The following is a 23,352-nucleotide window of genomic DNA, read 5'->3' on the forward strand; positions in this document are numbered from 1 at the left end:
TTTCTTGCTCCGCGTGTTATCACCGGCTGTTGTCAAGACAGAGTCTCCGGTTGTTCCGGCTCTTGCTCTGTTCTACTTGTGGGTAGCTATTCTCCTTCAGCTTTTGCACTAAACTGGCTGGGACTGGCTCACCAGGGGGTGTATAAGCTCAGAGGGAGGAGCTACACTTTTAAGTGTAGTACTTTGTGTGTCCTCCGGAGGCAGAAGCTAAACACCCATGGTCTGGGTCTCCCAATACGGAACTATAAGAAAAAGAATTTACGGTAAGTAAACAAAATTCTCTTTATTCTGTATCTCTTCATCGTTATTACAGGCTGTTATGTATGATTTTTAATTTTCTTTGTCGCTCCTAATTGGGAGACCCAGACAATTGGGTGTATAGCTACTGCCTCCGGAGGCCGCACAAAGTACTACACTTAAAAGTGTAAGGCCCCTCCCCTTCTGGCTATACACCCCCCCGTGGGATCACGGGTTCCCCAGTTTTTTGCTTTGTGCGAAGGAGGTCAGACACGCACGCATAGCTCCACTGTTTAGTCAGCAGCAGCTGCTGACTATGTCGGATGGAAGAAAAGAGGGCCCATACAGGGCCCCCAGCATGCTCCCTTCTCACCCCACTTTCTGTCGGCGGTGTTTGTTAAGGTTGAGGTACCCATTGCGGGTACGGAGGCTGGAGCCCACATGCTGATTCCTTCCCCATCCCCATTAGGGTTCCGGGTGAAGTGGGACTTTACCGGTCTCCAGGCACTGAGACCGTGCTCCATCCGCAGCCCCTGGAGAAGCCGCTGGATATGGAGCTGAGTATCGTCAGGGACAGGCCCTGCTCCGTCAAGGTACTCTGTGTCCCCGTGCATACCGCGCGCACACCGCAGCATGGCTGGGTGTGTTAGTGCGCCGGGGACATCAGCGCTGCTGCGCTTGCCATTTCCTCACTACAGCTTGGCTGAGTGGGTAGACTTAGGGCGAACGGTCGCGCCGGCCGCTGGGGTCAGTCACACTGCGACGCGGCTGGGACTTGTGGTGCGCCGGGGACTTCCGCGCTGGCCGTGCATATATCACGGCCGTGCTTATTACTACAGTCCCCGGCTTTTGCGGCCTAGTTCGTCTCGTTCCCGCCTCCGCACCTGACAGTCAGGAGGAGGGCGGGACGCCGTACAGAGCATCAGCGCTGAGGGCTGGAGTCTGTTTTACATACTCCAGCCCTCACACCAGGCACAGTAGGACGCAGTTTCCCGCACTTTGTTTGTGGCACGCCCACGGTCCGCCCCTCTTCACAGGACGCCGGCAGCCATTCCTGTCTGCACGCTGAGCTGGAGAGGGGAGCCTGGGAGACCCAGACACGGGATTCTACGACCTCATACCCGCTTTTCAGCGGGCGGTAAGCAGCCCTCAAGGGCTCACCCCCACTTGTGCCGTTGTGTACTTGGTATTTTGTGTTTGCAAATACTTTTCACTGTACGGTCGCTGGTGATTCTCGGCTATATACCCTCCTAGATTGCAAGGAGGCAACAGCATGTCGTCCGTTAAACGCAAGGGTGCCAAGGCACAGACTTTATATGCTGCCTGTACCGCATGTGGGGCTGCTCTACCGGCAGGTTCCACTGACCCCCATTGTGTGCAGTGCTCGGCCCCTGCAGCACTTGCTCAGCCGGGGCCTCTGCTAGACGTGACCCAGGGTGTAACACCTGTGAATGCTGTCCAGGTGACAGGAACGGAGTTTGCAGCTTTTGCTGATAGATTGTCTATGACGATGTCTAAGATTCTTGAAACATTGCAGTCTAGACCAGTAACTCAGACCACGGACACTGTTGAATCATTGCTCCCTGGTCCCCCTCAGCTGGAACACTTCCGGGCTCCGGGGGTGTCACATGCACCCCAGGGTGACGGCTCTGACTCGGACGACAGTCCCAGACAGCCTAAGCGGGCTCGCTATGAGGGGCCCTCAACTTCGTCTCACTGGTCAGGATCCCAGCGGGATGAATCTATGGGTGATGAGGCGGATGTAACTGATCAGGATTCTGATCCTGGGACCGCTCTCAATCTGGATACACCGGATGGTGACGCCATAGTGAATGATCTTATAGCGTCCATCAATAAGATGTTAGATATTTCTCCGCCAGCTCCTCCTGCGGAGGAGTCAGCTTCACAGCATGAGAAATTCCATTTCAGATATCCCAAGCGTAAATTAAGCTCTTTTCTGGACCACTCTGACTTTAGAGACGCAATCCAGAAACACCACGCTTATCCTGATAAGCGGTTTTCCAAACGGCTTAAAGATACACGCTATCCTTTTCCCCCTGACGTGGTCAAGGGCTGGACCCAGTGTCCCAAGGTGGACCCTCCAATCTCCAGGCTTGCAGCTAGATCCTTAGTTGCAGTGGAAGATGGAGCGGCACTTAAAGATGCCACTGACAGACAGATGGAGCTCTGGTTGAAATCCATCTATGAAGCTATTGGAGCGTCGTTGGCGCCAGCATTCGCAGCCGTATGGGCACTCCAAGCTATTTCAGCTGGGCTTACACAAGTCGACACTGTCACACGTACATCTGCTCCGCAGGTGGCACCATTGACCTCTCAGATGTCTGCATTCGCGTCTTACGCGATTAATGCTGTCCTAGACTCTACGAGCCGTACGGCGGTGGCGTCAGCCAACTCCGTAGTTTTACGCAGAGCCTTGTGGTTGAGAGAATGGAAGGCAGATTCTGCTTCCAAGAAGTGCTTAACCAGTTTGCCTTTTTCTCGTGACCGATTGTTTGGTGAGCGTTTGGATGAAATCATTAAACACTCCAAGGGTAAGGATTCATCCTTACCTCAACACAGACAAAACAAACCCCAACAAAGGAGGGGTCAGTCTGGTTTTCGGTCCTTTCGAGGCTCAGGCAGGTCCCAATTCTCCTCGTCTAAGAGGACTCAAAAGGATCAGAGAGGCTCAGATTCTTGGCGGACTCAATCACGCCCAAAAAAGACAGCAGGAAGAACCGTCACCAAGACGGCTTCCTCATGACTCTCAGTCTCCTCTTTCCGCACCCTCGGTCGGTGGCAGGCTCTCCCGCTTTGGCGACATTTGGCTGCCACAGGTCACAGACCGTTGGGTGAGAGACATTCTGTCTCACGGGTACAGGATAGAGTTCAGCTCTCGTCCTCCAACTCGTTTCTTCAGAACTTCTCCACCGCCCGACCGGGCCGATGCTCTGCTGCAGGCGGTGGCCGCTCTAAAGGCGGAAGGAGTGGTGACTTCCGTTCCTCTTCAGGAACAAGGTCACGGTTTTTACTCCAATTTGTTTGTGGTGCCAAAGAAGGACGGGTCGTTTCGTCCCGTCCTGGATCTAAAGTTGCTCAACAAACACGTAAAAACCAGGAGGTTCCGGATGGAATCTCTCCGCTCCGTCATCGCCTCAATGTCTCAAGGAGATTTCCTAGCATCAATAGACATCAAAGATGCTTATCTCCACGTGCCGATTGCGCCAGAGCATCAGCGTTTTCTACGCTTCGTTATAGGAAGCGAACACCTGCAGTTCGTAGCGCTACCTTTCGGGCTGGCGACAGCCCCTCGGGTCTTCACCAAGGTCATGGCAGCAGTAGTAGCAGTCCTGCACTCGCAGGGTCACTCTGTGATTCCGTATTTGGACGATCTACTTATCAAGGCACCCTCTCAAGAGGCATGCCAACACAGTTTGAACGTGGCACTGAAGACTCTCCAGAGTTTCGGGTGGATTGTCAACTTTGCAAAGTCAAATCTAACCCCGACCCAATCACTAACATATCTTGGCATGGAGTTTCATACTCTCTCAGCGATAGTGAAACTTCCACTGGACAAGCAGTGCTCGCTGCAGACAGGGGTGCAATCTCTCCTTCAGGGCCAGTCGCACACCTTGAGGCGCCTCATGCATTTCCTAGGGAAAATGGTGGCAGCAATGGAAGCAGTCCCTTTCGCGCAGTTTCATCTGCGTCCTCTACAATGGGACATTCTCCGCCAATGGGACGGGAAGTCGACGTCCCTCGACAGGGATGTCTCCCTCTCTCAGACAGCCAAGGATTCTCTCCGGTGGTGGCTTCTTCCCACCTCTTTGTCAAAAGTAAGGTCGTTCCTACCCCCATCCTGGGCGGTAGTCACGACAGATGCGAGCCTATCAGGGTGGGGAGCAGTGTTTCTTCACCACAGGGCTCAGGGTACGTGGACTCGGAAAGAGTCCACCCTTCAGATCAATGTTCTGGAAATCAGAGCAGTCTATCTTGCCCTGCAAGCCTTCCAACAGTGGCTGGAAGGCAAGCAGATCCGAATTCAGTCGGACAATTCCACGGCGGTGGCGTACTTCAACCACCAAGGGGGAACACGCAGTCGGCAAGCCTTCCAGGAAGTAAGGCGGATTCTGTCGTGGGTGGAAGACACAGCATCCACCATATCCGCAGTTCACATCCCAGGCGTGGAAAACTGGGAAGCAGATTTTCTCAGTCGCCAGGGCATGGACGCAGGGGAATGGTCCCTTCACCCGGACGTGTTTCAGGAGATCTGTCGCCGCTGGGGGATGCCGGACGTCGACCTGATGGCGTCACGACACAACAACAAGGTACCGGTTTTCATGGCACGATCTCACGATCACCGAGCTTGGGCGGCAGACGCCTTAGTTCAAGATTGGTCACAGTTCCGGCTACCTTATGTGTTCCCACCTCTGGCACTGTTGTCCAGAGTGCTCCGAAAGATCAGGTCCGACTGCCGCCGCGCCATTCTCGTCGCTCCAGACTGGCCAAGGAGGTCGTGGTACCCGGATCTGTGGCACCTCACGGTAGGCCAACCGTGGGCGCTACCAGACCGTCCAGACTTGCTGTCTCAAGGGCCGTTTTTCCATCTGAATTCTGCGGCCCTGAACCTGACTGTGTGGCCATTGAGTCCTGGATCCTAGGGGCCTCAGGTTTATCTCATGAGGTGGTTGCCACCATGAGACAGGCTAGGAAACCATCCTCCGCCAAGATCTACCACAGGACGTGGAAGATATTCCCATCTTGGTGCTCTGCCCAGGGAGTTTCTCCCTGGCCATTTGCATTACCTATTTTCTTTCCTTCCTGCAGTCTGGGTTGGAAAAAGGTTTGTCGCTTAGCTCCCTTAAAGGTCAAGTCTCCGCGCTATCCGTATTTTTTCAGAAACGCCTAGCGCGACTTCCTAAGGTACGCACGTTCCTGCAAGGAGTTTGTCATATCGTCCCTCCTTAGAAGCGGCCGTTGGAGCCCTGGGATCTGAACAAGGTTCTAATTGCTCTTCAGAAGCCGCCTTTCGAGCCTATGAAGGAGATTTCCTTTTCTCGGCTTTCACAGAAAGTGGCTTTTCTAGTGGCGGTCACGTCTCTTCGGAGAGTGTCCGAGCTGGCGGCGTTATCTTGCAAATCTCCCTTCCTGGTGTTTCACCAGGACAAGGATCTACATTTCCCGCACGGCGCCCCTGCGCCGCTCGGATGCACTCTTTATCCTGGTCGCTGGTCAGCGTAAAGGGTCGCAAGCTTCCAAATCCACCCTTGCGCGGTGGATCAAGGAACCAATTCTTCACACCTACCGTTCTGCTGGGCTTCCGATTCCATCTGGACTGAAGGCCCATTCTACCAGAGCCGTGGGTGCGTCCTGGGCATTACGGCATCAGGCTACGGCTCAGCAGGTGTGCCAGGCGGCTACCTGGTCGAGTCTGCACACTTTTACCAAACATTATCAGGTGCATACCTACGCTTCGGCGGATGCCGGCCTAGGTAGACAAGTCCTTCAGGCGGCGGTGGCCCACCTGTAGGAAAGGTCTGCTTGACAGCCCTATCACAAGGTATTCTTTTACCCACCCAGGGACTGCTTTTGGACGTCCCAATTGTCTGGGTCTCCCAATTAGGAGCGACAAAGAAGAAGGGAATTTCTTCGGCGCTCCATTGGGAGACCCAGACGATTGGGTGTATAGCTTATGCCTCCGGAGGCCACACAAAGTATTACACTAAAAAGTGTAAGGCCCCTCCCCTTCTGCATATACACCCCCCGTGGGATCACGGGCTCCTCAGTTTTATGCTTTGTGCGAAGGAGGTCAGACATCCACGCATAGCTCCACTGTTTAGTCAGCAGCAGCTGCTGACTATGTCGGATGGAAGAAAAGAGGGCCCATACTAGGGCCCCCAGCATGCTCCCTTCTCACCCCACTTTTGTCGGCGGTGTTTGTTAAGGTTGAGGTACCCATTGCGGGTACGGAGGCTGGAGCCCACATGCTGCTTTCTTTCCCCATCCCCCTGAGGGCTCTGGGTGAAGTGGGATCTTACCGGCCTCCAGGCTCTGAGGCCGGGCTCCATCCACAGACCCGGAGATCCTGCTGGAATGGAGCTGAGTATCGTCAGGGACAAGGCCCTGCAACGTTAAGGTACTCTGTGTCCCCGTACAGACCACGCACACACACACCAGCATGCTGGGTGTGTTAGTGCGCCGGGGACAACAGCGCTGCGCGCTGGGGCTATACTCACTGCAGCTTAGCTGAGTGAGTTAATGTGTGGGAAACTGCCGCGCCGGCCGCTGCTAGAAGCTGCGGCGCGGATGAGACTTGTGGTGCGCCGGGGACTTCCGCGCTGACCGTGCTTTTACGACGGCAGCGCTTATAAATCGAGTCCCCGGCTTTTGCGGCCTAGTTTCGTTTCCTTCCCGCCCCCGGGCCTGCCAGTCAGGGAAGGGGCGGGACGCTGTACAGTGGTCAGCACCGAGGGCTGGAGTCTTATTTACATACTCCAGCCCCCTCACTGGGCACAGTGGGACGCCAGTTTCCCGCTCGTTGTCTGGGGCACGCCCACGGCCCGCCCCTCTTCACAGGACGCCGGCAGCCATTCCTGCATGCAGTCTAAGCTGGAGAACGGACACAGGCTCTGGGAGACCCGGTCAAGGGATTCTGGCGACCACACACCCGCTTAAGCGGGCGGTAAGCAGCACCTTGGTGCTGACCCCACTAGTGCCACAGTGTTTGGTGTACTTTATGCTTGTACCTATATTTGCACTGTACGGTCGCTTTTTGGCTAGATACCCCTGGATTGCTCTGAGGAGACAACAGCATGTCGTCCGCAGAAAAGCAAGGGTGCCAAGGCACAGGCTTTCTATGCTGTCTGTACCGCATGTGAGGCTGTTTTACCGGCAGGTTCCACTAACCCCCATTGGGTAGAGTCTCTGCTAGTGGTGGCCCAGAGAGAGCCACCTGTGAAACTGTCCAGAGGACAGAGTTTGCAGTTTTTTGCGGATAAAATGTCTGGGACTATGACCAAGATTCTAGAAACTTGCAGTCCAGGCCGGTGACTCAGACAATGGGCACTGTTGAACAATGCCCCCCGGTCTCCCTCAGTTGGAACTAATACGTGCTCCAAGGGGGTCCCATACATCCCAGGCTGAAGGCTCTGCACGGACGACAGTCCCAGTCAGCCTAAGCGAGCTCGCTGGGAGAGACCCTCGACTTCACACACTAGTCAGGGTCTCAGCGAGAGGATTCTCTGTATGATGAGGCAGAGGTAGCTGATCAGGATTCTGATCCTGAGACCGCTTTCAATCTGGATGCTCCTAATAGTGACGCCATGGTGAACGATCTCATAGCGTCCATCAATAGACTGGTGGATATTTCTCCCTCAGCCCCTCCAGTGGAGGAGTCAGCTTCGCAGCAGGAGAAATTCCATTTCAGGTATCCCAAGCGTAAATTCAGTACTTTTTTGGGCCACTCTGACTTCAGAGAAGCAGTCCAGAAACACCACGCTTATCCAGACAAGCGTTTCTCCACACGTCTTAAGGATACACGTTATCCCTTTCCCCCTGACGTGGTCAAGCGCTGGACCCAGTGTCCAAAGGTGGATCCCCCAATCTCCAGGCTTGCGGCTAGATCCATAGTTGCAGTGGAAGATGGGACTTCACTTAAAGATGCCATTGTCAGACAGATGGACCTCTGGTTGAAATCTGTCTATGAAGCTATCGGCGTGTCGTTTGCTCCGGCATTCGCAGCCGTATGGGCGCTCCAAGCTATTTCAGCTGGTCTTGCGCAGTCGGACACTGGCACACGTATATCTGTGCCGCAGATGGCGTCCTTAACCTCGCATATGTTTGCATTGCGACTTACGCTATTAATGCTGTCCTGGACTCTACGAGCCGTACGTCAGTGGCGTCCGCCAACTCCGTGGTTTTTACGCAGAGCCTTGTGGTTAAGGGAATGGAAGGCAGATTCTGCTTCCAAAAAGTGTTTAACCAGTTTGCCATTATCTGGTGTCAGACTGTTTGGTGAGCGATTGGATGAAATCATTAAACAGTCCAAGGGTAAGGATTCTTCCTTACACCAGCCCAGATCAAACAAAACCCAACAGAGGAAAGGACAGTCGAGGTTTCGATCCTTTCCAGGCTCGGGCAGGTCCCAGTTTTCCTCGTCCATAAGGACTCAAAAGGCTCAGAGAGGCTCAGATTCCTGGCGGGCTCAATCACGCCCAAAGAAGGCAGCCGGAGGAACCGCTACCAAGGCGGTTTCCTCATGACTTTCAGCCCTCTCTCTCCGCATCCGCGGTCGGTGGCAGACTCTCCCGCTTTGGCGACATTTAGCTGCCACAGGTCAAAAACCGGTGGGTGAGAGACATTTTGTCTCACGTGTACAGGATAGAGTTCTGTTCTCGTCCTCCGGCTCGATTCTTCAGAACTTCCCCACCTCCCGACCGAGCCGATGCTCTTCTGCAGGCAGAAGGAGTGGTAATCCCTGTTCCTCTGCAGGAACAAGGTCACGGTTTTTACTCCAATCTGGTTGTGGTGCCAAAAAAGGACGGCTCTTTCCGTTCCGTTCTGGACCTATAACTGCTCAACACATGAAAACCAGGCGGTTCCGGATGGAATCCCTCCGCTCCGTCATTGCCTCAATGTCTCAAGGAGATTTCCTAGCATCAATAGACATCAGGATGCTTATCTCCACGTGCCGATTGCTCCAGTGCACCAGTGTTTGCTACGATTCGTTATAGAAGACGAGCATCTTCAGTTCGTAGCCCTGCCCTTCGGTCTGGCGACAGCCCCACGGGTTTTCACCAAGGTCATGGCAGCAGTGGTAGCAGTCCTGCACTCTCAGGGTCACTCTGTGATCCCTTACTTGGACGATCTACTTGTCAAGGCACCCTCTCAAGAGGCATGCCAACACAGCCTGAACGTTGCGCTGGAGACTCTCCAGAGTTTCGGGTGCATCATCAACTTTTCAAAGTTAATTCTGACCCCGACCCAATCGCTGAGATATCTTGGCATGGAGTTTCATACTCTCTTAGCGATAGTGAAGCTTCCGTTGGACAAACAGCGTTCACTACAGACGGGGGTGCAGTCTCTCCTTCAAGGCCAGTCACACCCCTTAAGACGCCTCATGCACTTCTTAGCGAAGATGGTAGCAGCAATGGAGGCAGTCCCTTTCGCGCAGTTTCATCTGCGTCCACTGCAATGGGACATTCTCCGCCAATGGGATGGGAAGTCGACGTCCCTAGACAGGAACGTCTCCCTTTCTCAGACGGTCAAGGACTCTCTTCAGTGGTGACTTCTTCCCACCTCATTGTCAAAAGGAAAGTCCTTCCTACCCCCATCCTGGGCGGTGGTCACGACAGACGCGAGTCTGTCAGGGTGGGGAGCAGTCTTTCTCCACCACAGGGCGCAGGGTACGTGGACTCAGCAAGAGTCCACCCTTCAGATCAATGTTCTGGAAATCTGGGCAGTGTATCTTGCCCTGCAACCCTTCCAGCAGTGGCTGGAAGGCAAACAGATCCGAAGTCAGTCGGACAACTCCACAGCGGTGGCATACATCAACCACCAAGGCGGAACACGCAGTCGGCAAGCCTCCCAGGCAGTCCGGCGGATTCGGATGTGGGTGGAAGACAGAGCATCCACCATATCCGCAGTTCACATCCCGGGCGTAGAAAACTGGGAAGCAGACTTCTTCAGTCGCCAGGGTATGGACGCAGGGGAATGGTCTCTGCACCCGGACGTGTTTCAGGAAATCTGTAGCCGCTGGGGGATGCCGGACGTCGACCTAATGGCATCTCGGCACAACAACAAGGTCCCGATTTTCATGGCGCGGTCTCACGATCAAAGAGCTCTGGCGGCAGGCGCCTTAGTTCAGGATGGGTCGCAGTTCCAGCTACCCTATGTGTTTCCCCCTCTGGCACTGTTGCCCAGAGTGCTACGCAAGATCAGCTCCGATTGCCGCCGCGCCATCCTCGTCGCCCCAGACTGGCCGAGGAGGTCGTGGTACCCGGATCTGTGGCATCTCACGGTCGGCCAACCGTGGGCACTACCAGACCGGCCAGACTTACTGTCCCAAGGGCCGTTTTTTCTGTCTGAATTTTACGGCCCTGACCCTGACTGTGTGGCCATTGAGTCCTGGATCCTAGCGTCTTCAGGATTATCTCAAGACGTCATTGCCACCATGAGACGGGCTAGGAAGCCGACGTCTGCCAAGATCTACCACAGGACGTGGAAGATATTCTTATCTTAGTGCTCTGCTCAGGGAGTGTCTCCCTGGCCATTTGCATTGCCTACTTTTCTTTCCTTCCTGCTCTGGTTTGGAAAAAGGTTTGTCGCTCGGCTCCCTTAAAGGACAAGTCCCAGCGCTGTCTGTATTCTTTCAGAAGCGCCTAGCACGACTTCCTCAGGTACGCACGTTCCTGCAGGGGGTTTGTCACATTGTCCCTCCGTACAAGAGGCCGTTAGACCCATGGAATCTGAACAGGGTACTAATTGCTCTCCAGAAGCCGTCCTTCGAGCCTCTGAGGGATGTTTCACTTTCTCGACTTTCACAGAAAGTGGCCTTTCTGGTAGCGGTCACATCTCTTCGGAGAGTGTCCGAACTAGCAGCGCGGTCAGCCAAAGCTCCCTTCCTGGTGTTTCACCAAGACAAGGTAGTGCTGCGCCTGATTCCTGAGTTTCTCCCTAAGGTGGTATCCCCCTTTCTTCTCAATCAGGATATCTCCTTACCTTCCTTTTGTCCTCATCCAGTTCATCGATATGAAATGGATTTGCATTTGTTGGATCTGGTGAGAGCACTCAGAATCTACATTTCCCGCACGGCGCCCCTGCGCCGCTCGGATGCGCTCGTACTTGACTCTGGTCAGCGTAAAGGGTCGCAGGCTTCCAAATCCACCCTGGCTCGATGGATCAAGGAACCAATTCTTGAAGCCTACCGTTCTGCTGGGCTTCCGGTTCCATCAGGGCTGAAGGCCCATTCTACCAGAGCCGTGGGTGCGTCCTGGGCATTACGGCACCAGGCTACGGCTCAGCAGGTGTGCCAGGAAGCTACCTGGTCGAGTCTGCACACTTTCCCAAGCATTATCAGGTGCATACCTACGCTTAGGCGGATGCCAGCCTAGGTAGGAGAGTCCTGCAGGCGGCGGTTGCCTCCATGTAGGGAAGGGCTGTTTTACGGCCCTAACTTGAGGTATTAATTTACCCACCCAGGGACTGCTTTTGGACGTCCCAATCGTCTGGGTCTCCCAATGGAGCGCCGAAGAAGAAGGGAATTTTGTTACTTACCGTAAATTCCTTTTCTTCTAGCTCCAATTGGGAGACCCAGCACCCGCCCTGTTTCCTTCGGGATTTTTGTTTTTTTCGGGTACACATGTTGTTCATGTTGAATGGTTTCAGTTCTCCGATGTTCCTTCGGATTGAATTTGTTTAACCAGTTATTGGCTTTCCTCCTTCTTGCTTTTGCACTAAAACTGAGGAGCCCGTGATCCCACGGGGGGTGTATATGCAGAAGGGGAGGGGCCTTACACTTTTTAGTGTAATACTTTGTGTGGCCTCCGGAGGCATAAGCTATACACCCAATCGTCTGGGTCTCCCAATTGGAGCTAGAAGAAAAGGAATTTACGGTAAGTAACAAAATTCCCTTCTTTGTTTACTTACCGTAAATTCCTTTTCTTCTAGCTCCAATTGGGAGACCCAGCACCCGCCCTGTTTTTTCTTAGGGATTTTGTTTTTCGGGTGCACATGTTGTTCATGTTGATAAGTTCAGTTCTCCGATGTTGTTTATCGGATTGAATTTGTTTTTGAAACAGTTATTGGCTTTCCTCCTTCTTGCTTTTGCACTAAAACTGAGGAACCCGTGATCCCACGGGGGGGTGTATAGCCAGAAGGGGAGGGGCCTTACACTTTTAAGTGTAGTACTTTGTGCGGCCTCCGGAGGCAGTAGCTATACACCCAATTGTCTGGGTCTCCCAATTGGAGCTAGAAGAAAAGGAATTTACGGTAAGTAAACAAAATTCCCTTCTTAATATATATTTTTTTCCTACAGTGATTTGTCGATTTTTACCTGCCATAAATCAGCGAAGGTGGGCATTCGTCTAGTGTTTGACCAAAATGGAAAAATCATTCAGAAATCTCCACTTCCGCGACAGCAAGGAACAATGGTCAGCGTGCAGCAGCTCTTCTATACCCTGCCGGTGCGGCACAAGGAGTTCCAGAGAAACACTAAAAAGGTGAGTGGCTGCTAGAGCCAAAATAATGGGACTGAAAGCCCCATCCGCACTAGCACTGCACCAGTACATGAAACGCCATCAGCATGCTTAGTAAAGCAAATGTGAAACATCAAAGTGAACTGATGGGTCTCATCCTGTGTGATTATAGGACGAGACCTGTCAGTGTAGGGGGTCTGGGTGCGGAGACACTGCGGGGAACTTGGCATTTAGACAAGTCATTGGAGATCCATAGTTTCCAGTTTGGGCAGCATTAATTGCTGTCAGGCTCCCCAGGTTTTCTTTAATGGTATATACTGTGCACATCAAGTACACCTTGTCATATGGTATGTGTGTATATGTATATATGTGTATATATGTGTGTATGTATATATATATACAGTGGAACCTTGCTTAACGAGAACAGTCCGTTCTGGGAATGTGCTTGTTAACCCAGTTACTCGTTTAGCAGAGCAAGATTTCCCATAGGAAATCATTGCAATGCAGACAATTCCTTCCACAACTTGTTAAATGTCCCATCCTGGTCCCCTATTCTATCTTTCCCCACATGTACAAACACACACAAGCACGCACACATACGCACATATTATATGCTCACCTTACCTTCCGTTCCATCGCCCGTCTCCTGGGACTTGCTGTTCTCCGGTACGGGCCGTGTATCGGGTTACCATAACGACGAGGGAGGAACTTCCTGCCACAGCTCTGACGTCAAAGGCAGAGCCGCTCTGATTGGCCAGCGCGCTGCCTTTGAGTAGCGGTGGCAGGAACCAGGAAGTTCCTGCTTCGTCGCTATGGATGCAGATGTACAGCCTGGAGTGGAGTGGAGTGGAGCGGCGAACTACAGGACCCAGGAGGCCGCGATGAAACGGAAGGTACACATATTATATGCTCACCTTACCTTCTGTTCCACCGCCAGCCTCATGGTACTTGTAGTTCGCGGCGAGCACGTCGCGATGTACCCGGGAACTACAAAACCCATGAGCCCGGCGGTGGAACGGAAGGTAAGGTGAGCATAAAATACTGTATGTGTGTGCGTGCGCGTGTGTTTGTGTGTGTTTGTGTGGACCGCAAGTGCAGGTCAGAGCGCGGTGGATGTACGGAACCGGAAGTATGTGCGGTGAGGATTTCGCTTCTACAGCAAAGCTTTCTCGTAAAGCGGGTTACAAATTTACAGAAAGCTTTGCTTGTTAAGCGAAATTCTCGTTAAGTGGGTTACTCGTTAAGCGAGGTTCCACTGTATATGTAATATAGTGTGTGTGTGTGTGTGTGTGTGTGTTATAAACGCAAAAATTTTGTGATCTAGGAGCCATTAAATCTGGAGAGGATTGCATTCATACTCCAGAGGATTGATGCTGCCGCTTTTTTATATACTGAACAATAATATAAACTTTTGTTTTGTTTTTTTTCCTCCCATTGTTCATGAGCTGAACTCCAAGATCTAAGACTTTTTCTCTCTGATCATGTTCACAAATTTGTCTAAATCTGTGTTAGTGAGCGATTCTTCTCCATTGCTGAGATAATCCATCCACCTCACAGATGTGGCATGTCCAGATGCTAAGACAACATGATTATTGCACAGGTGTGCCTTATTCTGGCCACTCTAAGGCGGGCTTTACACGTTGCGACATCGCTAGCAATTGCTAGTGATGTCCAGCGCGATAGCACCCGCCCCCGTTGCACATGCAATATGTGGTGATTGCTGCCGTGGCGAACATTATCGCTACGGCAGATTCACACGCACATACATGCTCGGTGACGTCGCTGTGACTGCTGAACAATCCCTCCTTCAAAGGGGAGGTGCGTTCGGCGTCACAGCGGCGTCACCGCGACGTCACTAATCGGCCGGCCAATAGAAGCGGAGGGGTGGAGATGAGCAGGACATAACATCCCGCCCATCTTCTCCCTTATGCATTGCCGGTGGACGCAGGTAAGGAGATGTTTGTCGCTCCTGCGGGTTTACACACAGCGATGTGTGGAGCTGCAGGAACGACAAACAACATCGTACCTGCAGCAGTAACGACATTATGGAAATGAACGACGCTACACAGATCACCGATTTTCGACTCTTTTACGATCGTTTATCGTCGCACCTAGGATTTACACGTTGCGATGTCGCTACCGGTGCCGGATGTGCGTCACTAACGACGTGACCCCGACAATATTTCGGAAGCGATGTCGCAACGTGTAAAGCCCCCCTTAGATGTGTAGTGTTATCACATAGCACAATGCCACAGGTTGTTGCAAGCTTTGAGGGAGTGTGTAATTGGCATGCTGACTGCAGGAATGCCAGAGCGGCTGCCCTTGAAGTAAATGTTCATTTCCTCACCATAAGTCGTTTCTAAAGGTGTTTCAGAGAATTTGGCAGTAAATCCAACCGACCTCACAACCGCAGACCATGTGTAACCACACCGGCCCAAGACCTACACATCCAGCATCTTCACCTCCAAGATTGTCTGAGATCAGCCACCTGGACAACTGCTATGACAATCGGTGCCTAACCAAGGAATTGACTGTCAAAAACCATCTCTGGGAAGGTCATCTTCTGCTCGTCGTCCTCATCGGGGTCTCCACCTGGCTGTAGTTCATCAACATAACAGACTTGAGTGGGCGAATGGTCACATTCTCTGGCATCTGGCACGTTGGAGATGTGTTCTCTTCACAGATGAATTCCGGTTTTCCCTATACAGTGAAGATGGCAGATGGTGATAAAACCAGATACTGACTTTTTCTGACCCCTCCAAAACCCCCCGAATACTGTAAAACTGCACATTTTAGGCTAGTTTCACACATCCGGCATTTCGCTGTATTGACGGATCCGGCACACTCCAGTACAGTGTTATACAGTACAATGGCATCCCGGCAAGCTCCGGTCACATGACAGCATGTAACCGGAGCTTGCCGGGATGTCATTGTACTGTATAACACTGTACTGGAGTGTGCCGGATCTGCCAATACAGCGAAATACCGGATGTGTGAAACTAGCCTTATGCGGGCGTCACACAGTACGATATATTGGGCGATATGTCGTCGAGGTCACGTCGTTAGTGATGCACATCCGGCATTGTTTGATATATTGTAGCGTCTGGCAGCTACGAGCGACGGTGAACGAGCAGAAATACTCACTTTATTGTTCATCTTTGACACGTCGCTCAGTTTCAAAAAATCGTTCCTCCTTCTGCGCGCCGGTTGTTCATCATTCCCGTGGCAGCACACATCGCTCCGTGTGACACCCCGGGAACGACTAACTCAGCTTACCTGTGTCCTCCGGCAATGAGGAAGGAAGGAGGTGGGCAGGATGTTATGTCCCGCTCATCTCCGCCCCTCCGCTTCTATTGGGCGGCCGCTGTGTGACGTCGCTGTGACGCCGAACGTCCCACCCCCTTCAAGAAGTGGATGTTCACCGCCCACAGCGACGTCGCCTGGGAGGTAAGTGCGTGTGACGGGGGTTTAACGACTTTGTGCGCCACGGGCAACTAATTGCTCATGATGTACAAACAACGGGGGCGGGTACGATCGCTCGTGCAATCACACGATAGATCGTCTCGTGTGAAGCTTGCATTAGAGTGGCCTTTTATTGTGGCCAGCCTAAGGCACACCTGTGCAATAATCATGCTGTCTGATCAGCATCTTCATATGCCACACCTGTGAGGTGGATGGATTATCTCGGCAAAGGAAATGTTCCCACTAAGGCCCGTTTCACACGTCAGTGAAAAACACAGACGTTTTTCACTGGCGTGTAAAACACGCACATGTCCCTGCGTGTGCCGTGAATCACGGCACACGTTGGTTGTCTAAGTGCAATCCGGGCTCCGTTCTCCGTGGCCCGTGATTGCACTTAGAAATCAACTCACCTGTGCCCGCTCCCGCTCTCCGTGGTGCTGAATCCTCCCGCAGTGCAGCATCCGGCCGGCGCTGATCCCCGCAGCACCTGATTCCGGGTCGGCTGTGTCGTGCATCATTAAGATGCACGACCGTAATCAGCCGGCTTAGAAGCAGCAAGCTGCACGGGCTGCAGAGAGCGCGGCTGAAGCCGGGTGAGTAAAAATGTTTATTATTTTAAAAGCACGTTTTTTTCTGGCACGTGTTTCACGGACCACACCACTGCGTGGTCCGTGGGACAACAGTGATGCCAGAAAAAAATGGACATGTCTCCGTGCGGCAATCACGCACACGTGGGTACGCCGCACGGAGACACGTGCAGTGAAAAATCACTGACGTGTGAGCAGACCCATTCATTATAATGGGTCTGCGTATGTCAGTGATTCTGGTACGTTTAAAAAAAAGCACAAACGTACCAGAATCACTGACGTGTGAAAGGGGCCTCACCCAGACAAGTTTGTGGACAATATTTAAGAGAAACAGGGTTAGCTTATCAAGGAAAGGTGAAAATGTTTATCCCATACTTCGGCTCATTCAGTGATCCTCAATTTAGAAACATGTACCTTGTGGATGAAAAGAAGGGAATTTTGTTACTTACCGTAAATTCCTTTTCTTCTAGCTCCTATTGGGAGACCCAGACGATTGGTGTATAGCACTGCCTCCGGAGGCCACACAAAGCAATTACACTAAAAAGTGTAAGGCCCCTCCCCTTCTGGCTATACACCCCCAGTGGGATCACTGGCTCACCAGTTTTAGTGCAAAAGCAAGAAGGAGGAAAGCCAAGAACTGGTTTAAACAAATTCACTCCGACGTAACGTCGGAGAACTGAAAACCATTCAACATGAACAATATGTGTACCCGAAAAACAACCAAAAATCCCGAAGGACAACAGGGCGGGTGCTGGGTCTCCCAATAGGAGCTAGAAGAAAAGGAATTTACGGTAAGTAACAAAATTCCCTTCTTCTTCGGCGCTCCATTGGGAGACCCAGACGATTGGGACGTCCAAAAGCTGTCCCTGGGTGGGTAAAGAAATACCTCATGTTAGAGTTGCAAGACAGCCCTCCCCTACGGGGAGGCAACTGCCGCCTGCAGGACTCTTCTACCTAGGCTGGCGTCCGCCGAAGCATAGGTATGCACCTGATAATGTTTGGTGAAAGTGTGCAGACTCGACCAGGTAGCTGCCTGGCACACCTGTTGAGCCGTAGCCTGGTGTCGCAATGCCCAGGACGCACCCACGGCTCTGGTAGAATGGGCCTTCAGCCCTGATGGAACCGGAAGCCCAGCAGAACGGTAGGCTTCAAGAATTGGTTCTTTGATCCATCGAGCCAGGGTGGCCTTGGAAGCCTGCGACCCTTTGCGCTTACCAGCGACAAGGACAAAGAGTGCATCCGAACGGCGCAGGGGCGCCGTGCGGGAAATGTAGATTCTGAGTGCTCTCACCAGATCTAACAAATGTAAATCCTTCTCATAGCGATGAACTGCATGAGGACAAAAAGAAGGCAAAGAGATATCCTGATTAAGATGAAACGAGGATACCACCTTCGGGAGAAACTCCTGAATGGGTCGCAGCACTACCTTGTCCTGGTGGAAGACCAGGAAGGGAGCCTTGGATGACAGCGCTGCTAGCTCAGACACTCTCCGAAGAGATGTGATCGCTACCAAAAAAGCCACTTTCTGTGATAGTCTAGAAAGTGAAACCTCCCTCAGAGGCTCGAAGGGCGGCTTCTGGAGGGCAACCAGTACCCTGTTGAGATCCCATGGATCTAACGGCCGCTTGTACGGGGGTACGATATGACAAACCCCCTGCAGGAACGTGCGTACCTTAGAAAGTCGTGCTAGACGCTTCTGAAAAAAAAACGGATAGCGCCGAGACTTGCCCTTTAAGGGAGCCGAGCGACAAACCTTTTTCTAACCCAGATTGCAGGAAAGAAAGAAAAGTAGGCAATGCAAATGGCCAGGGAGACACTCCCTGAGCAGAGCACCAGGATAAGAATATCCTCCACGTTCTGTGGTAGATCTTAGCGGACGTGGGCTTCCTAGCCTGTCTCATGGTGGCAACGACCCCTTGGGATAATCCTGAAGACGCTAGGATCCAGGACTCAATGGCCACACAGTCAGGTTCAGGGCCGCAGAATTCCGATGGAAAAACGGCCCTTGGGACAGCAAGTCTGGTCGGTCTGGTAGTGCCCACGGTTGGCCGACCGTGAGATGCCACAGATCCGGATACCACGCCCTCCGTGGCCAGTCTGGGGCGACGAGTATGACGCGGCTGCAGTCGGATCTGATCTTGCGTAGCACCCTGGGCAAGAGTGCCAGAGGTGGAAACACATAAGGGAGCCGGAACTGCGACCAATCTTGCACTAAGGCGTCTGCCGCCAGAGCTCTGTGATCGCGAGACCGTGCCATGAAGGTTGGGACCTTGTTGTTGTGCCGGGACGCCATTAAGTCGACGTCCGGCCTTCCCCAGCGGCGACAGATTTCCTGAAACACGTCCGGGTGAAGGGACCATTCCCCTGCGTCCATGCCCTGGCGACTGAGGAAGTCTGCTTCCCAGTTTTCTACGCCGGGGATGTGAACTGCGGATATGGTGGAGGCCGTGGCTTCCACCCACATCAGAATCCGCCGGACTTCCTGGAAGGCTTGCCGACTGCGTGTCCCCCCTTGGTGGTTGATGTATGCCACCGCTGTGGAGTTGTCCGACTGAATTCGGATCTGCCTTCCTTCCAGCCACTGCTGGAAGGCTAGTAGGGCAAGATACACTGCTTTGATTTCCAGAACATTGATCTGAAGGGTGGACTCCTGCTGGGTCCACGTACCCTGAGCCCTGTGATGGAGAAAAACTGCTCCCCACCCTGACAGACTCGCGTCTGTCGTGACCACCGCCCAGGACGGTGGTAGGAAGGATCTTCCCTGTGATAATGAGGTGGGAAGAAGCCACCACTGCAGAGAGTCCTTGGCCGTCTGGGAAAGGGAGACTTTCCTGTCCAGGGATGTTGACTTCCCGTCCCATTGGCGGAGAATGTCCCATTGAAGTGGGCGCAGATGAAACTGCGCAAACGGAACCGCCTCCATTGCCGCCACCATCTTCCCGAGGAAGTGCATGAGGCGTCTTAAGGAGTTCGACTGACTTTGAAGGAGAGCCTGCACCCCCGTCTGTAGTGACCGCTGCTTGTCCAGCGGAAGCTTCACTATCGCTGAGAGAGTATGAAACTCCATGCCAAGATACGTCAGTGATTGGGTCGGTAACAGATTTGACTTTGAGAAGTTGATGATCCACCCGAACGTCTGGAGAGTCTCCAGTGCAACGTTCAGGCTGAGTTGGCATGCCTCCTGAGAGGGTGCCTTGACAAGTAGATCGTCCAAGTAAGGGATCACAGAATGTCCCTGAGAGTGCAAGACTGCTACCACTGCCGCCATGACCTTGGTGAACACCCGTGGGGCTGTCGCCAGACCAAATGGCAGAGCTACGAACTGAAGATGGTCGTCTCCTATCACGAAACGTAGAAAGCGTTGGTGCTCTGTAGCAATCGGCACGTGGAGATAAGCATCTTTGATGTCTATTGATGCTAGGAAATCTCCTTGAGACATTGAGGCAATGACTGAGCGGAGGGATTCCATCCGGAACCGCCTGGCGTTCACATGCTTGTTGAGCAGTTTTAGGTCCAGAACAGGACGGAATGAGCCGTCCTTTTTTGGCACCACAAAGAGATTGGAGTAAAAACCTTGTCCTTGTTCCCGAAGAGGAACAGGGACCACCACTCCTTCTGCTCTTAGAGAATGCACCGCCTGCAGAAGGGCATCTGCTCGGTCGGGATGTGGGGAAGTTCTGAAGAACCGAGGCGGAGGACGAGAACTGAACTCTATCCTGTACCCGTGAGACAAAATGTCTGTTACCCACTGGTCTTTGACCTGTGGCAGCCAAATGTCGCAAAAGCGGGAGAGCCTGCCACCGACCGAGGATGCGGAGGGAGGCGGCCGAAAGTCATGAGGCAGCCGCCTTGGAAGCAGTACCTCCGGCTGCTTTCTTGGGGCGTGAGTGAGACCGCCAGGAATCAGAGCTCCTTTGCTCTTTCTGAGTCCCTTTGGACGAGGAGAATTGGGACTTGCCCGAGCCTCGAAAGGACCGAAACTTTGACTGCCACTTCCTCTGTTGAGGTTTGGTTGATCTGGGCTGGGGTAAGGAAGAGTCCTTACCTTTGGACTGTTTAATGATTTCCGCCAATTGCTCACCAAACAGTCTGTCTCCAGATAGTGGCAAGCTGGTTAAACATTTTTTAGAAGCAGAATCTGCTTTCCATTCTTTTAACCACAAGGCTCTGCGCAAAACTACAGAGTTGGCGGATGCCATTGAGGTACGGCTCGTAGATTCTAGTACCGCATTGATAGCGTAGGTCGCAAACGCAGTCATTTGCGTAGTTAAGGACGCCACTTGCGGCACTGCTGGACTTAAGAAAGAGTCCACCTGTGCCAGACCAGCTGAAATAGCTTGGAGCGCCCACACGGCCGCGAATGCTGGAGCAAACGACGCGCCAATAGCTTCATAGACAGATTTCAACCAAAGGTCCATCTGTCTGTCATTGGCATCTTTAAGTGAAGCCCCATCCTCCACTGCAACTATGGATCTAGCTGCAAGCCTGGATATTGGAGGGTCCACTTTTGGACACTGGGTCCAGCGCTTGACCACGTCAGGGGGAAAGGGATAACGTGTATCCTTAAGACGTTTGGAAAAACGCTTGTCCGGATAAGCATGGTGTTTCTGGATTGATTCTCTGAAGTCAGAGTGGTCCAGAAAAGTACTCAATTTACGCTTGGGATACAGGAAATGGAATTTCTCCTGCTGGGCAGCTGCCTCCTCAGCTGAAGGGGCTGGTGGAGAAATATCCAGCAGCCTATTGATGGCCGCTATAAGGTCGTTTACCATGGCGTCACCATCTGGCGTATCCAAATTGAGTGCGGTGTCAGGACCAGACTCCTGATCACCCACCTCTGTCTCATCATATAGAGACCCTTCTCGCTGAGACCCTGACCCGCGTGACGACGTGGAGGGTCTCTCCCAGCGAGCTCTCTTAGGCGGCCTGGGACTGTCATCAGAATCAGAGCCCTCAGCCTGTGATGCCTGGGACCCCCTCGAAGTACGGATTAGTTCCAACTGAGGGGGACCTGGGAACCTAGCCACAGCAGAGTCCATGGTCTGAGCCACTGGCCTGGACTGCAAGGTCTCCAGGATTTTTGTCATAGTCACAGACATTTTATCAGCAAAGACTGCAAATTCTGTCCCCGTCACCGGGGCAGGGTTCACAGGCGCCTCTGCCTGGGCTACCACCACCATATGCTCTGGCTGCCGAAGTGCCACTGGGACTGAACATTGCACACAATGAGGGTCGTTGGAGCCTGCTGGTAGATTAGCCCCACATGCTGTACAAGCAGAGTATACAGCCCGTGCCTTGGCACCCTTGCGTTTTGTGGATGACATGTTGCTGTCTCCTCAGAGCAATATAGGGGTATACAGCCAAGAAGCGACCGTACAGTGCAGTATATATATATATATATCTGGTACAGGAAAAAGTACACCAATACACACTGTGGCACTAGTGGGGCCAGCACTAATGTGCTGCTTACCGCCCGCTAAACGCGGGTGTGTGGTCGCCAGAAATCCCTAGTCTGGGTCTCCCAGAGCCTGTGTCCGTCCTCCAGCCAGACTGCATGCAGGAATGGCTGCCGGCGTCCTGTGGAGGGGGGGGCGGGCCCTGGGCGTGCTCAGACCAAAAGCGGGAAACCTGCGTCCCACTGTGCCTAGTGAGAGGGCTGGAGCATGTAAATAAGGCTCCAGCCCTCGGCGCTGACGATTGCACAGCGTCTGTCCCATTCCCTGATTGACAGGGAGGGGGCGGGAACGAAGCGGAGCTAGGCCGCAAAAGCCGGGGACTAAATTTATAAGCGCCGCCGCCGTAAAAGCGCGGTCGGCGCTAAGTCCCCGGCGCACTACAAGTCCCAGCCGCGCCGCCGCTCCGAGAGTGGCCGGCGCGGTGTTCCCAGCACATGAATCCACACAGCTAAGCTGCTGTGATCCAAGCCCAGCGTGGAGCGCTACTGTCCCCGGCGCACTAACACACCCAGCAAGTCTGGCGTGTGCGTGCCTGTCTGTACGGGGACACAGAGTACCTGAAAGTTGCAGGGCCTTGTCCCTGAACGGTACCCCGGCTCCTTATCCAGCAGGTTCAATGGGTCTGTGGACGGAGCCCGGCCTCAGGGCTTGGAGGCCGGTAAGATCCCACTTCCTCAGAGCCCCTCAGGGGGATGGGGAAGGAAAGCAGCATGTGGGCTCCAGCCTCTGTACCCGCAATGGGTACCTCAACCTTACAAACCACAAGTGGGGTGAGAAGGGAGCATGCTGGGGGCCCTAGTATGGGCCCTCTTTTCTTCCATCCGATATAGTCAGCAGCTACTGCTGACTAAACAGTGGAGCTATGCGTGGATGTCTGACCTCCTTCGCACAAAGCAGAAAACTGGTGAGCCAGTGATCCCACTGGGGGTGTATAGCCAGAAGGGGAGGGGCCTTACACTTTTTAGTGTAATTGCTTTGTGTGGCCTCCGGAGGCAGTGCTATACACCAATCGTCTGGGTCTCCCAATGGAGCGCCGGAGAAAAAATAATTTTAGCTTTTCTTTGAGTGCTACTGAGTGCAGCTTCTTTTCCTTATAGTGTGTTTATTAAAAAATATATAATTCATTTACTTTTACTTATATGAAGACATTAATTCCACAATCCTGTACAGACATCATGATCACTGTCCCTATTGGAGCTCCTAATATAAATCCCTTATCAGTATGTCTTTGGAGTGTGGGAAGAAACCCACGCAAACACAGTGAGAACATACAAACGCCTTGCAGATTTTGTTCTTAAGGGGTTTGGACCCAGGACCCCAGCGCTGCAAGAAGCTAACCACTGAGCAACCGTGGTGTCCAAAATAATGTGTGTATATGTTATATAATATTATTTATTTTTTTATTATTTACATTTA

General features: G+C 52.8%; 1 protein-coding gene across 1 annotated transcript in view; it reads left to right on the forward strand.

The window, feature by feature from the left end:
- PMS2 (PMS1 homolog 2, mismatch repair system component) overlaps positions 1 to 23,352 on the forward strand; it is a 109,983-nt gene that overhangs the window by 36,524 nt on the left and 50,107 nt on the right. Inside the window, exon 5 of the mRNA XM_075318046.1 lies at positions 12,272 to 12,455. Within this exon, the coding sequence (XP_075174161.1) occupies positions 12,272 to 12,455 (184 nt within the window). The remainder of the gene's footprint in view (positions 1 to 12,271; positions 12,456 to 23,352) is intronic.

Source organism: Anomaloglossus baeobatrachus, chromosome 7 (assembly GCF_048569485.1).
Source record: "Anomaloglossus baeobatrachus isolate aAnoBae1 chromosome 7, aAnoBae1.hap1, whole genome shotgun sequence".
Classification (NCBI taxonomy): domain Eukaryota; kingdom Metazoa; phylum Chordata; class Amphibia; order Anura; family Aromobatidae; genus Anomaloglossus; species Anomaloglossus baeobatrachus.